This window comes from Haliotis rubra, unplaced genomic scaffold (genome assembly GCF_003918875.1).
Source record: "Haliotis rubra isolate DU_JTF1 unplaced genomic scaffold, ASM391887v1 Scf72, whole genome shotgun sequence".
In the NCBI taxonomy this organism is placed as follows: Eukaryota; Metazoa; Mollusca; class Gastropoda; order Lepetellida; family Haliotidae; genus Haliotis; species Haliotis rubra.
The window spans coordinates 1,558,053-1,571,766 of NW_025767435.1; the positions used below are offsets into that span (position 1 = coordinate 1,558,053).

General features: G+C 42.1%; 1 protein-coding gene across 1 annotated transcript in view; it reads left to right on the forward strand.

Moving 5' to 3' along the window:
* Positions 1-13,714, forward strand: part of LOC124259372 (ankyrin repeat and SAM domain-containing protein 6-like) — a 29,624-nt gene that overhangs the window by 7,171 nt on the left and 8,739 nt on the right. The window contains 17 exon segments of the mRNA XM_046693499.1: positions 506-550; positions 1,862-2,069; positions 2,669-2,766; positions 3,362-3,387; positions 3,390-3,493; positions 4,571-4,601; positions 4,798-4,941; positions 5,412-5,540; positions 6,030-6,199; positions 6,289-6,295; positions 7,095-7,344; positions 10,484-10,562; positions 10,981-11,066; positions 11,069-11,160; positions 11,522-11,576; positions 11,752-11,764; positions 11,943-12,003. Of these exon segments, the coding sequence (XP_046549455.1) occupies positions 506-550; positions 1,862-2,069; positions 2,669-2,766; positions 3,362-3,387; positions 3,390-3,493; positions 4,571-4,601; positions 4,798-4,941; positions 5,412-5,540; positions 6,030-6,199; positions 6,289-6,295; positions 7,095-7,344; positions 10,484-10,562; positions 10,981-11,066; positions 11,069-11,160; positions 11,522-11,576; positions 11,752-11,764; positions 11,943-12,003 (1,598 nt within the window).

Below are 13,714 nucleotides of genomic sequence, written 5' to 3' on the forward strand. Positions count from 1 at the left end.
TATTAAATGAGTTAAAGATTTGGTATCAAACGGTCGAAAGCGGGTTTGATATTAAATATTTCACAATTGTAATAAAAATGGTATTTCACATAAACGAGTTTAGTATTCTGTTTATTACTCTCCAACATAAATTGTTAGAAACTGCAGACACTTTGATGACTCTCAGCTTTCCCCGAGTCAAGCAAGGTCTAATACCATTGAAAGAGAGGTATTAGCATTGTGACGTCATAACTGTAAACCATTATGATGTCATACGTCGAGCGGTATTACACTACAATAATGTAATATTGAGGTAAGATAAATTATTGTGTTCTTGATACTGTCGTCGCCGAAGACCGTTCCCCACAGATAAATGTGCCACCCATGGTGTTCCCGCCGTGATGTTGCTGTAATCATGGCAACATGGTTTCATAGAGGAGCATTGGTGAAGCAGTAAGTCCTTCCACGGCCTGGTTATGAAGTTTACATAGTTGCATTAAATCATAACTCCTATTCTGTTTTTCAGCTCCTGACGAGGTCAAGCCAGACATCATTGATGCATCCAAACATGGTAAGTAGTCACATGGAATTAAAGTTGCATGATCAGCAAGTTCTCCAAGGTTTAAAGTTATAAATTATAGTGCTCTATTTAATTCTCTTCAGTGTAGGTAATGATATGCTGTTACAGAATAGTGTCCATCAAAAATGTCCATGTGGGCAAAACCTGTCCTTTAACAGATGGGATGTTGTTGCATAAACATGTTGACCTGCCATGATGACTCTCGGACATTTGCATGACCATAAGTTGTGTTTTATATGACTTCCTTAGAGTGTGCAATGAAATGCACGCATGAAAGAAAAGACACTGGAGTTGTAATTAAACAATAAAAGTGGTTAACATTTTACAATGCGCATAGCTTTACGCTGTTGAGCGCATGTTTGTTCATGAATATTCATCAAATTTAATGGTTAGTTTACTTTATTCAAGTGTGTTATACTAAAACAACAAAATTCTGATTAATTTTAAATATGTTTTGTACAATCGATAATTATTTTTAATCCTTCTTTCAATCGATTTTCCATTATTTTTGATCATCAGAACACCACGAGTGCTCACTATAGTCTGTTTGCAGTGAAAACGTACCGATGAATTTCACTTTAAACAAAAAAGTAAATCAAATAAAGTGAAATTAAGACTGCAAATCCTCATGGTTTTACCTTGCCAGTTGAACATTTAACTCTCAGAATTTTATTCGACTTAGGATAAAAGTTGTTTAACAAACGATCATAGTTTCACATGGCTATTATTGGTTTGTATTACAAGGGGGTATGCACATCAAATGAAACACCGAAAACGACAAGGGTTGTTATAAGTTAACGCTCTTCACGTACCGCACGTTTCATTTGTTTCACTTTTCCATCTACTGCGCTTACCCCCTTGTAATACAAACCAGTAATAGCGATTTGAATCTATGATCGTTTGTTAAACAACTTTTATCCTAATTTAAATAAAATTTTGAGATTTAAATGTTCAACTGGCAAGGTGAAATCATGAGTATTCGCAATCTTAATTTCACTTTATTTGATTTACTTTTTGGTTTAAAGTGAAATTCATCGGTACGTTTTCACTGCAAACAGACTATATGCTATTATAAATGACTGGTTCATCAACACTGTAATAAATGGCTTTTACCTTACCAGTGTAATAACTCAACGGTCCCCAACTTCTGTGATTAATTCCTGGTCCCCGACCTCTGTGAATCATTACCGGTCCCGACCTCTGTGATTAATTACCGGTCCCTGACCTCTGTGATTAATTACCGGTCCCTGACCTCTATGATTAATTACCAGTCACTTACTTGACAATGCTGTTGCTGTGCAGGTGATATAACCCGGATACGTGAGATCCTGGACATTGACTTGGGTCAAAGAGATGCCTCAGCACCACAAGATGGCGCCACCCCTTTGATGTTTGCGGCAATGACAGGACGGCTGGACATTGCGGAGTTGTTGGTGGTCCGAGGGTGTGACATCAACAAACAGGACACCATCAGTGGCTGGACAGCGCTCATGCAGGCCACATACCACGGGTTGGTCACATATATACACCTGTCGTTAACACACTGACGAGCTGTAGTGGTGTACAACTCCAAGTCACTATTGACTTTATGACTTTGTCATTATTCTGACAGGCAGTGATATAACTTCATTATATCATAGATAATGTTGTCAATGCAAAAAGTTAATCAGGAAACCTGATGTGATAAATATGCAAATGAGGTTACCTTGCACTACTTTTAACTCCATACATCGAGGCAATGTCTACTTGAGCAGTATATTGTGGTGTATTGCTGCAAATAAGTTTAGTTGGAAGTTTCTTGATGTGTTTCTGTAGATAACTATGACAGAAAATAATTTGGCACTATATGATAAATGGGACTCGCTACTGTGTTCATACACAATTTCTTAAGTTACTTCTTTGAGTGTAAAGAACCATATGCATGGATTTGTATACGTATGATGTTAAATGATAAAGAAATTATTACCGTTATCATATAGAAACACAAACAGCTTATAATCATCTTATGATAAGATGAATCCACCCTTCTCACTTTCAACCACTCACTTTAATGACATACTGTATGCGAGCTAGGATTGGTGTTTGAAGGTAATATTTTCGTGTTTTCAGGAAGAAGAATGTTGCCATGTATCTGCTGAACACTGGTGCTGATGTTACCATTCAGGCCAAAAATGGATGTACGGCGTTTGATATGGCTTCCCTCATAGGTGAGCTGCCGGAATGTAGGGCTCTTCTTAGGCAGCCTGATGTCAGCAATTCTATATTCAGGATGACATTGCATTTCTTCAGTTCTTTGTTTCTTGTTCAATTCAACACTTAGCATTTCTCAGCAAGCTGTGAATAATTTGTTTTGAGGTAACCACCACCATCCTTTCCGTTCATGCAGGGTATAAAACTCCCAAAAATTTCAGCCAGACCATAGGGCTGGTTAGATGTAAAACTTGCCAGCTCTGACCAAAACTTACCTGCCTGCAAATAATTTAGGTTTGACAAGCGACGTAGTTTATCATCCAATTGGAATTCATAATTTATTTTTACGAGTGATTTGATAATGATTTATTATCCTGAAATATGATGAATATCTTTATGTACATGTCTAAATTTTAACCTGACTGTCGGGCAGGTGAATTTGAGAATCTGGCAGTCTGTGTTGAAAATAACCCGTCCCGGGCGGTCGGGCAGGCAGGTGTTTCGAACGCTGGTTCACATTAAGCTGTTATGTAACAAACATGGTGTTGAAAGGGGTAGCAACAATATTCCTGCTGACTATATGTTTACCCCGTCCACTCACCATTGTTCCAGACGATGTTGATACAGAGCTGCTGCGCAGCAGCTGGCTGCGAAGGCCATGCAGGTGTGTAAGGCTGACAGAGGGAAGAAGAACTGGGGCAAACAGAACGGTAGTGTTGCGGCTACGCTCCCACCTGATTTCAGGTAATACTACAGTGTAGAGGACATTGTGGATTTGTTGGTACTACGAGTTGATGTCCAGGCATGATGATTGTGGAGTAAAATATGTGTAGGGTGGAAGGATGAAGTTGGGATGGATGGATAGATGTAATAATTAAGGAATTCCTGGATGGGTAGGTGGGTGGATGAATGGATGGATGGATGGATGGGTGGATGGATGGAAGGGTGGGTGGGTGGGTCGGTGGATGGATGGATGGAAGGGTCAATGGATGGATGAATGGGTGGATGGATGGATGATGGTGGGTGGATGGATGGATGGATGGAAGTGTGGATGAATGGATGGATACATGGATGGAAGGGTTGATGGATGGATGAATGGGTGGATGGATGATAGTGGGTGGGTGGATGGATGGAAGTGTGGATGAATGGATGGATGGATGGATACATGGATGGAAGGGTTGATGGATGGATGAATGGGTGGATGGATGGATGATAGTGGGTGGGTGGATGGATGGAAGGGTGGATGGATGGATGGATGGATACATGGATGGAAGGGTTGATGGATGGATGAATGGGTGGATGGGTAGATGGTTGGAAGGGTCGATGGACAGATGGATGGGTGGATGGAAGGGTCAATGGATGGAAGGATGGATGGAAGGGTGGGTGGATGGATGGATGGATGGATGGATGAATACTACCAGTATTGTCAGAAGGTTCATTTACTGAATTAGTCATATTATTGAATGAAAAGATTCACATTCTGAAAGACTAATGAGTCAGTGAGGTTGAATAGGGTTGTATGATGTGTCAAAGGTTCTTTATATAGTGTTCCAATACTAGGCCTGAACGAACAGTGATCCTGTCATAACCCTGATAAATGACGCTATGTCACATATATAGTGGGTAGGTCTGTAGATCTCTAGATCTTTAACTAAAACTAAAATGGTTATGTACCTCTATGTTTGAATTTTCACATTAAATTAAGTTTTTGGATGTTTACTTGTCAAACTGTGAACAAAAGAGAGACAAAAGTATTGTTTAATACATGATCATTATCATTTGTATCGGATTCTTGTATCGAACATGCAACTGTTGTTTCAGCCTTGAAGATCATCCTAAGAGTGGCCTCAAGGTAAGAAGAACACTGCTTGGTTAATTTGTATGTACATAGTATGTTAAATGTCAAATTTTAACTGTATGAAATTGGTTCAGCGTGTTGGAGTAAGGAAATCTAATCTGCTTATCTCTCTTCAATATTTTCTAATTCATTCCATACCTAGACAAGTGTAGTGTGTGTAAGAGTTAAACATTTGTTCTATGATTTGCAGGCATGGTGGAATCGCCTATCGAACAGGTTTCGGAATCTCAAATTGGGGCGCACTTTCAACATGTCAAACCGATTGGCACCAATGCCACTTCAGCACACCACATCCATGCAGGATTTGTCAACGAAAACGCCGCGATCACCAGAGGTAGGACATTTTGTTTGGGCACTAGGACACTGACTGGGGATTCTGGGTATGTCAGTACCCATGATCTTGGTTAGAATTGGTCTTCAGGAACCTATGCTTGTCGTAAGAGGCGACTAACGGGATTGGGTGGTCAGGCTCGATGGAGATGCTGACACACGTCATCGTGCGCCAATTGCGTAGATCGATGCTCATGCTCAATGCTGCTCATTGCTGTGTCCGGAGTAAAACTAAACTCGCTCACTCACTGGTTATGTCAGTGGTACACTTACTCGGGGATTATGGGTATGTCAGTTGTACTCTGACAAGGGGATGCTGGGTATATCAGTGGTACAACTGGGGTATCCTGGGTATGTCAACTAACTTGTCATGTATGTTGGTTTGTTTCTTATGTGTGAAGCCAGTTCTGGTTGTTCCCGAGGCATAATATGGCTGAAATGTTCTTAAACTGTCATTAACCTTGTTTGTTCCAGCACCAGCAGATCCAGACAGCACGGGTAGAGACCCAGAAGCTACTGGACCCCACCCAGACGGCGCTGTCAATGACCAGCTACAAGTCCATGCTCCTGGAAACCAAGAAGAGTGCTGCCTTGTACACGCTGGTACAACTAACTCTCACTGTACTTAATATGCCCAGACCACTTTCCTTCCTCTTTTTCATTTTGTAAATTTTCTTCCTGTAAAGATCCAGGTTAAAATTGGCCTTTGCAACCCATGCTTGTTGTAAGAGGCAACTAATGAGATGGGGGTGGGGTCAGGTTGCTGACTTTGTTGACACATGTCGTATCCCTGTTGCATAGATCGATGTTCATGATGTTGATCACTGGATTGACTGGTCCAGACTCAATTAGTTACAGACCATGCCCATATAGTTGGAATATTGCTGAGTGTGGCGTTAAACAACAAAAGAGCAAGCAAGCATTTTATTCATCGACCATTGAACTTTAATGTTATGTCTACTGATACTTTGTTCTACTGTTCTTTCTTTTTTAGCAGGAAACCTTTTTCTCTCTTATCAGACAGTTGTAATTAAGTGATACAGAGCCTGGCGGCCAAGTTTATGTCTCATCCTCATCTTTGTCTCCCATTAGGACATCAACCCACCTCGGTCTAACCTGACCAGCGAGTCACTGAAGCCTGTAATTCCCCCCATCCTGCCGGCGCCGAGCTTCTGTCTGGACAACTCCCCGACGACGCCCGTCATGCAGCTAGTCACTGGCACACAACCAGGTCCATTGAGGAGGACGGCAGTAGCACACTGGTAGGGGTTAGCCAGCTCTGACTCTTTCCTGGTCATTTCTAGTCATTCAGTGGAATTGTGTTACCTTCTCTAACCATTTGCTGAAACAGTGAAGTGGTACACTCTTTGAACACTAAGTGAATATATTATCAACTCCAGTTTTTTTTCAGTACCATAAAGTTTTATGCGGCTCCCAAAATGTTCCTGATACATTATTGGAATTTATGTTAGTCTGAATTAGAGACCTGTGAAGGTCTGGGTTAGAATTGATCTTCAGTAACCCATGCTTAGAGGCGAATAACGGGATAGGGTGGTCAGGCTCGCTGACTTGGCTGACACATGTCATCGTATCCAATTGCGTAGATCGATTCTCATGCTGTTGATCACTGGATTGTCTGGTCCAGACTTGATTACTTACAGACCGCTGCCATATAGCTGGAATATTGCTGAGTGCGGCGTAAAACTAAACTCACTCACTCACTCACTGAATTCAGAGCCTTTTAAAACCATGTACTTATAGGCTGCTGTAAAGTCTTTCACTGATATCACTGCCTGTCAGCTTGCTGTCGAGGAAATCCTGTAACGATGCAGGTCTAAAACTTTGGTGGGGCGGTGGGGTAGCCCAGTGGTTAAAGTGTTGGCTTGTAAGACCCGGGTTCGAATGCCCACATGGGTACAATGTTAGAAGCCCATTTCTGGTGTCCCCTGCCATGATATTGCTGGAATATTGCTAAAAGCGGCGTAAAACCAAACTCACTCACTCACTCTAAATCGTTGGTAAAACCAAAGAGCGCACACATGGTGGTGACAAACATAGGATCCTGTCACACCTAGGGGATGCAACTCTGATCAGTCTGCTGTGGCACCATAAATGATACAAATATATTCATCATCCTTCTGTATCTTTATCTTGCAGAACTCCCGTAGAGCAGTAAGCAGCCCTATGAAATTTCTAGGCAACCGTTCCCCAGGTAACATCCGGCGCCATTACGCGGCTAACTCCCTCTCTCCTCACCTGCCTACTAAAACCATTAGTCATGCATCCTTCAACGGGGCGACTAGTCCCACCATTAACATTAACTCTGCTGCTGATGCTGTAGCTACCGAGTGTGTGTTGGATGCTCAGAGCGAACCCCTGCCTTCCCCTATCAACCTCACCAAACCAGGTCAGACCCCATACATGCCGACTGGGGCTCAGGGACTGCCACTTGGCTTCTTTCTGTTGGACAATTGTACTTATGCTTGTTGTACTATACTAATGTAGAGACAACTCATCATAGTGTTAGGGCATTAGAGTGTTTTATAGTTCATATTTGGCTTTTGCTAAGATAAAATTTCCCATATTTCAAATGAGTCACTCCTGTATATTTTCTGGGTTTTTTTTCAGCCAATATGTCCCTAAAACTAAAATATTGTGAGGAATGACAAGGAATATATTTCCTTCACAAGAACCTGAAATTACATTATAAACAGAAAAATATGAGATGATAAAAAGTTTGTTTATTGTGTTTGACATTTTTCACTTTTGCAAAATGTATGGAAGACAGTTCCAGGTATATGGGATCCTGTTATGACATGAATATATACTGCTGTTACTATGGTGATGACAAGAAGCCTGACAATCCATTTGTTGAATTCTGCTTCCAGTATTACAGGTGTCCCAGATGCTATTACACCTGATCCTCCTTAGGAGGAGACTTTGTTAGAGTGACCATGACATTGTGTACAGTATGTTACACAGGAGTTCTTAGTTACTGAAACTACAAGTCTCTCCAAGACTGACATTGTCCAAATGAAGGAAGACAAGATGGTGTTGTTGCCATGGCAGTCCTGTTGCCTAGTCTGTTGTTGTCTGGTGTTTAGTGTCGTCAAGGACACGTCTACACTGCATATGGACACCTGTATAAACTGTACTGAGACACCTCTTTGCACTGTGCCCTGACACCTACCTACACAACACATGGGCACCTATCTACACTGTTCCCTGACACCTGTCTACACTGTTCCCTGACACCTATCTACACTGTTCCCTGACACCTGTCTACGCTGTACCCTGACACCTGTCTACACTGTGACCTTGACACCTGTATACACTGTTCTCTGACACCTGTCTACACATTTTCCATGACACCTGTCTACATTGTGCCCTGACACCTATCTACACTGTTCCCTGACACCTGTCTACACATTTACCCTGACACCTGTCTACACTGTTCCCTGACACCTATCTACACTGTACCCTGACACCTGTCTACACTGTACCCTGACACCTGTCTACACTGTACCCTGACACCTATCTACACTGTACCCTGACACCTGTCTACACTGTTCCCTGACACCTATCTACACTGTACCCTGACACCTGTCTACTCTGTACTCTGACACCTGTTTACACTGTACCCTGACACCTGTCTATGCTGTACCCTGACACATGTCTACAGTTCCCTGACACCTGTCTACACAGTACCTGACACCTGTCTACACTGTTCCCTGACACCTATCTACACTGTACCCTGACACCTGTCTACACTGTTCACTGACACCTATATTCACTGTTCCCTGACACCTGTCTACACATTTACCATGACTCCTGTCTTCATTGTCCTTGACACCTGTCTACACTGTACCCTGACACCTGTCTACACTGTTCCTGACACCTGTCTACACATTTACCATGACACCTGTCTACTCTGTACCCTGACACCTGTTTACACTGTACCCTGACACCTGTCTACACTGTACCCTGACACATGTCTACAGTTCCCTGACACCTGTCTACACAGTACCTGACACCTGTCTACACTGTTCCCTGACACCTGTCTACACTGTTCCCTGACACTTGTCTACACTGTTCACTGACACCTATATACACTGTTCCCTGACACCTGTCTACACATTTACCATGACTCCTGTCTTCATTGTCCTTGACACCTGTCTACTCTGTTCCCTGACACCTGTCTACACTGTACCCTGACACCTGTCTACACATTTACCCTGACACCTGTCTACACTGTTCCCTGACACCTATATACACATTTACCATGACACCTGTCTACACTGTTCCCTGACACCTGTCTACATGATGTACCCTGACACCTGTCTACACTGTACCCTGACACCTATCTACACTGTACCCTGACACCTGTCTACACTGTACCCTGACACCTGTCTACACTGTTCCCTGACACCTGTCTACACTGTACCCTGACACCTGTCTACACTGTACCCTGACACCTATCTACACTGTACCCTGACACCTGTCTACACTGTACCCTGACTCCTGTCTTCATTGTCCTTGACACCTGTCTACACTGTACCCTGACACCTATCTACACTGTACCCTGACACCTGTCTACACTGTACCCTGACACCTATCTATACTGTACCCTGACATCTGTCTACACTGTACCCTGACCCCTCTCTACACTGTACCCTGACTCCTGTCTTCATTGTCCTTGACACCTGTCTACACTGTTCCCTGATACCTGTCTACACTGTACCCCGACACCTATATACACTTCCCTGACACCTGTCTACACTGTTCACTGACACCTGTCTACACTGTTCACTGACACTTGTCTACACTGTTCACTGACACTTGTCTACACTGTTGGATTGTTTCTTGTATAGCTTATCAAGCTTGTGGTCCTTGCTTTTATCATTTTGATGGCAGTTATTTTGTACTGTATCTCACTTCTTGCATCAGTCAGTGCAGTACTGCATGTCAGACAGTTGCTGTTGTGGTCATTGTTCTTGAATCATCTGGATTGTTAACCAGCGCATATTGTTAGTGCTTTATAACTTTTATGTTCCCTAATAAGCAATCTTTATGATTAATTATGGATTAATATCATTATTTAAAGGGCAGCAATAATCAAATTCTCATTTAACTGATACAATCACCAGATACCTTTTTACACTGAACACAAACCAGTCAAGATTAGTCCATGAGAAAAAAATGCCATTCTGTCAACACTTTCAAAATTTGAGTGTTATTGCCCTTAAAGCCTATGGCTTTGTGTGATCCACATTTGTTTTTGCAAAGCTCTTTTACTGCTTCGTTTTATACATTTTGATTAATATAGCATGCTTAAATATTACCATGAACTTAGAGATGAACATGATTAATGGTATGAGAACTAAGATATTGTTTTACTACGAAACAGGAATGTTGATAATGTTTGCTTTTAGAAGAAATTATTTTAAGTAACAGTAATGTTTCCAAACTGCTTCACTGTGTGTTGATGTTGCGTCACATGACCCATGTCGTGTGTCACATGACTGACATTTGTACTGGTTGTTCAGGTGACCTGTTCACACCCAGCCCAAACATTCCTCGAAGTCAGTACAGCAGCCAGCACCAGACTCGGCTCTTCATGCCCAGGTGAGACATACCAACCGATCAATGTTCAACAGGTGTCTGTATATAAATATTTCTAAATTGCACTCATGGTTAAACTATATTAAAAAGTTCATATTTTAAGGTGGCAATGTCAGATATCCTAATTTAAAGGTGTTGGAACATGTTTCCAATATCATGTACCCAGAGGTGCTGGACTGTTAGAATCCCAGTTGATGCATTTCAATGCAAGAGTTCTGTCCCTTTGAATGACAGGAACCTTTGATTATGGGTCCGAAATCTCCGATTCTCACTGATTAGGTCTCAAGGTGTGCACCATACCTGTAACAGTAGGTCTCCTTTGAGCCTTCCTTCCACAAGCTATGATGTAACTGAAATACTTTTCAAAACAAAGTTAAAGCAAACTGACTCACTCACTCAAATGGATCCACTATGTTTTCAGACGCAAGTCTCCAACAGTGCCATCAGGATTCCGGACCATGTCCAACACCACCTCTCCCAACAGCTCAACTAGTGGTAGTTCCTCTATCACCCCCAGAGATCCTCACATGGGAAGAGCCCATCTTCCAAGGGGAGCACCACCTCCACACTCACCCCATCACCTTCACCCACCCCTGGAAAGGTAATGAACTGATCCCCAGGGAGACAAGGGCAATCTCAACATTGTTATTACCTATGCATACATTTCTCAAAGTAGACGGAGTAAAGTCTCTGTAACATGATTGTATTTTGTAACAAATTCTTACCTTGAGATATTTTTATCTACCTATAATTACTTTCTGTGATTTGATTTGAGCTTTGTGATTGTGAGGCATGAAAACTTGCAACCATGTCCATCATAGATGCGTATTAAAACTCTAAATTTTGCCAATGACAGAACTTCAGTTTATGAATGTGAAACGAGATATGTTTTTATTCTGGGAATTTGTTTTGACACATTTTATAAAATCATGATGGTTAAGAATCTGTTATCATGGTTTCAGAACAGTGATGATGCTGGCCCAATGCTGGATTCACTCCAGGAATTTGCTCAAAATGGTGAGATTTTCCCGAACGTTGTTTATTACTTTCGTGACTTCAGGGAAAACAAGATCCATTGACATTAGAACTTGTTGGAACAAACATATAAAATAGATATAGAATGATGATAAGGCTACCAAAGGGAAGTAACTGCCAATTTAAAGAAACGACTAAGTTACTGGATTGAGATCAGAAGGTCAAGCTCTGTGGACTGCCCAGCATCATTGCTCATGCTTTCAGTCACTGGATTGCCTGGTCCATGATATTGATGGAAGATTGGTTACCACAGTGTTAAATAAACAGAAACATGTAATGTGCAGACCTAAGGAAACCATGTATTTAGTTGTTTACTGAAACGATTGTTGAATCCTTCCTCAGATGAAGTGTCGGGATCCTCAAGAAGCTGTCTCTGGAAAAGTACCACCCCATCTTTGAAGAGCAGGAGGTGAGTGGTGACAGGAAGGGCTGGGAGGTTGATAATTCAGGTAGAAGTTCAAGGTCTTTTTCAAATGCCATGTTCTCAGTGGTATACTGGGTTCGACTCTGTACCCAGCAACCAGGTTTATAAGAAGAAGGTCGTATTAGGCAACAAGATGGATTGAAGCCCAGCATCAGTAACTTGATCGATTACACTGTTAATGGCATCATGGATTTTTGCTCATAATGTCAATCACTGGATTGTCTGGCCCAGACTATGATATTTACAGGTAGCTGCAAAACTGATAAGTGCAATATTAGGCATATATACAAACAAACAATAACTTCCTTTCTCCTCTCATTTCTATTGTGGGGCAGTGGGGTAGCCTAGTGGTTAAAACTTTCACTCATCACGCCAAAGACCCGGGTTCGATTCCTCACATGGGTACAATATGTGAAGCCCAGTTCTGGTGTCCCCCGCCATGATATTGCTGGAATATTGCTAAAAGCAGCGTAAAACTAAACTCACTCACTCAGTTCCATTGTACAGAAAACCACAACCTCCTATGGCAGACCTCCTCATAAGGTCACTCTTTCACCAATTCACCATTAATTGTCTGGACATGCATAATTAACATTATATCTTAGAGTGAAAAAAGCCTAGTTCAGAAGAAAAAATATGACATGTTATGACATGGTTCAGGGTAAAAATAACTTACTTTGAATGAAACTGATATTTTTATGGTTAATTAAACTGAATTTCAACATGTTCAGTGAGATGTGATATGAGATAGAGCAGATATTTTTCCTTATCCTGACTCATGCTCTTTTGCTTGTCTTCTTCTTCTTGCGAACATAGTGGAACACTTGTATCTCCTTATTTGAAGCTCCCTTCAAAATAAAATCACTAATTGGTACTCACCACGAGTTGCTCCCCTTTGTCTCCCCTGGCGGGAAAGGTGTCGCCACCCTCTGGCCATGTGCTCCACTCTCTCCTTCTTCGCCCAGTGAGCAGGATGTGAGAGCGCCTTGTGTCTCCTTACACACATATCCTTTGATAATCTCTTAGTTTTTACCTCTCATAGGTTACTATAGAGGTATAGCTAGTATCCTTTACTATTTGTATTGATTAATTATCATTATTTCTACTGTTTATTCCGCGTGTATTAGTGATTGTTCAGCTAGCTTTACGTTGATGAAAATCTATGCGATTTGTAGATTACGTTTTTCTGCCTCCGATCCACATGTAATATGCCCTAGTTGTTCTAATGCGTGTCGCGTTTAATTCACGTTGCAGTTACTGCATTAATTTATCTCATTCTGCATTTAATAAATATCATCTTTAAGGCGTCTTAAGGCGTGCTGCAGATAGATCACGCAAACAAGGGCAAAACATGGCAGAGAGTCCAGATATTCCTTCCAGTCAGCTGCTAGCGATCGACCCTCTCCCGTCTGGTGTTCTGCTAGAGACCCCTGCGGCAGAGGAGCGTGGGGCGCCGATCCGTTACCTCGAAGAAACGACCGGCCTCCCCAGACATCCCGTCATTGCAGACTAAGTCTAAGAGGGCCTCATCGTCGTCTCAACGCAGATTGAGGACACCCAGGGCAGCGCCAGACTTCCAAAGGAAATCTGAAAGACAGCAAGAACTTTCTCAGCCGAGATCGTTCCAGCAGCAGAGTTGGGCCTCGATGATCAGCCGATAATCATCCCGACTTACGGCAGAAGAAGCGACCAGTGT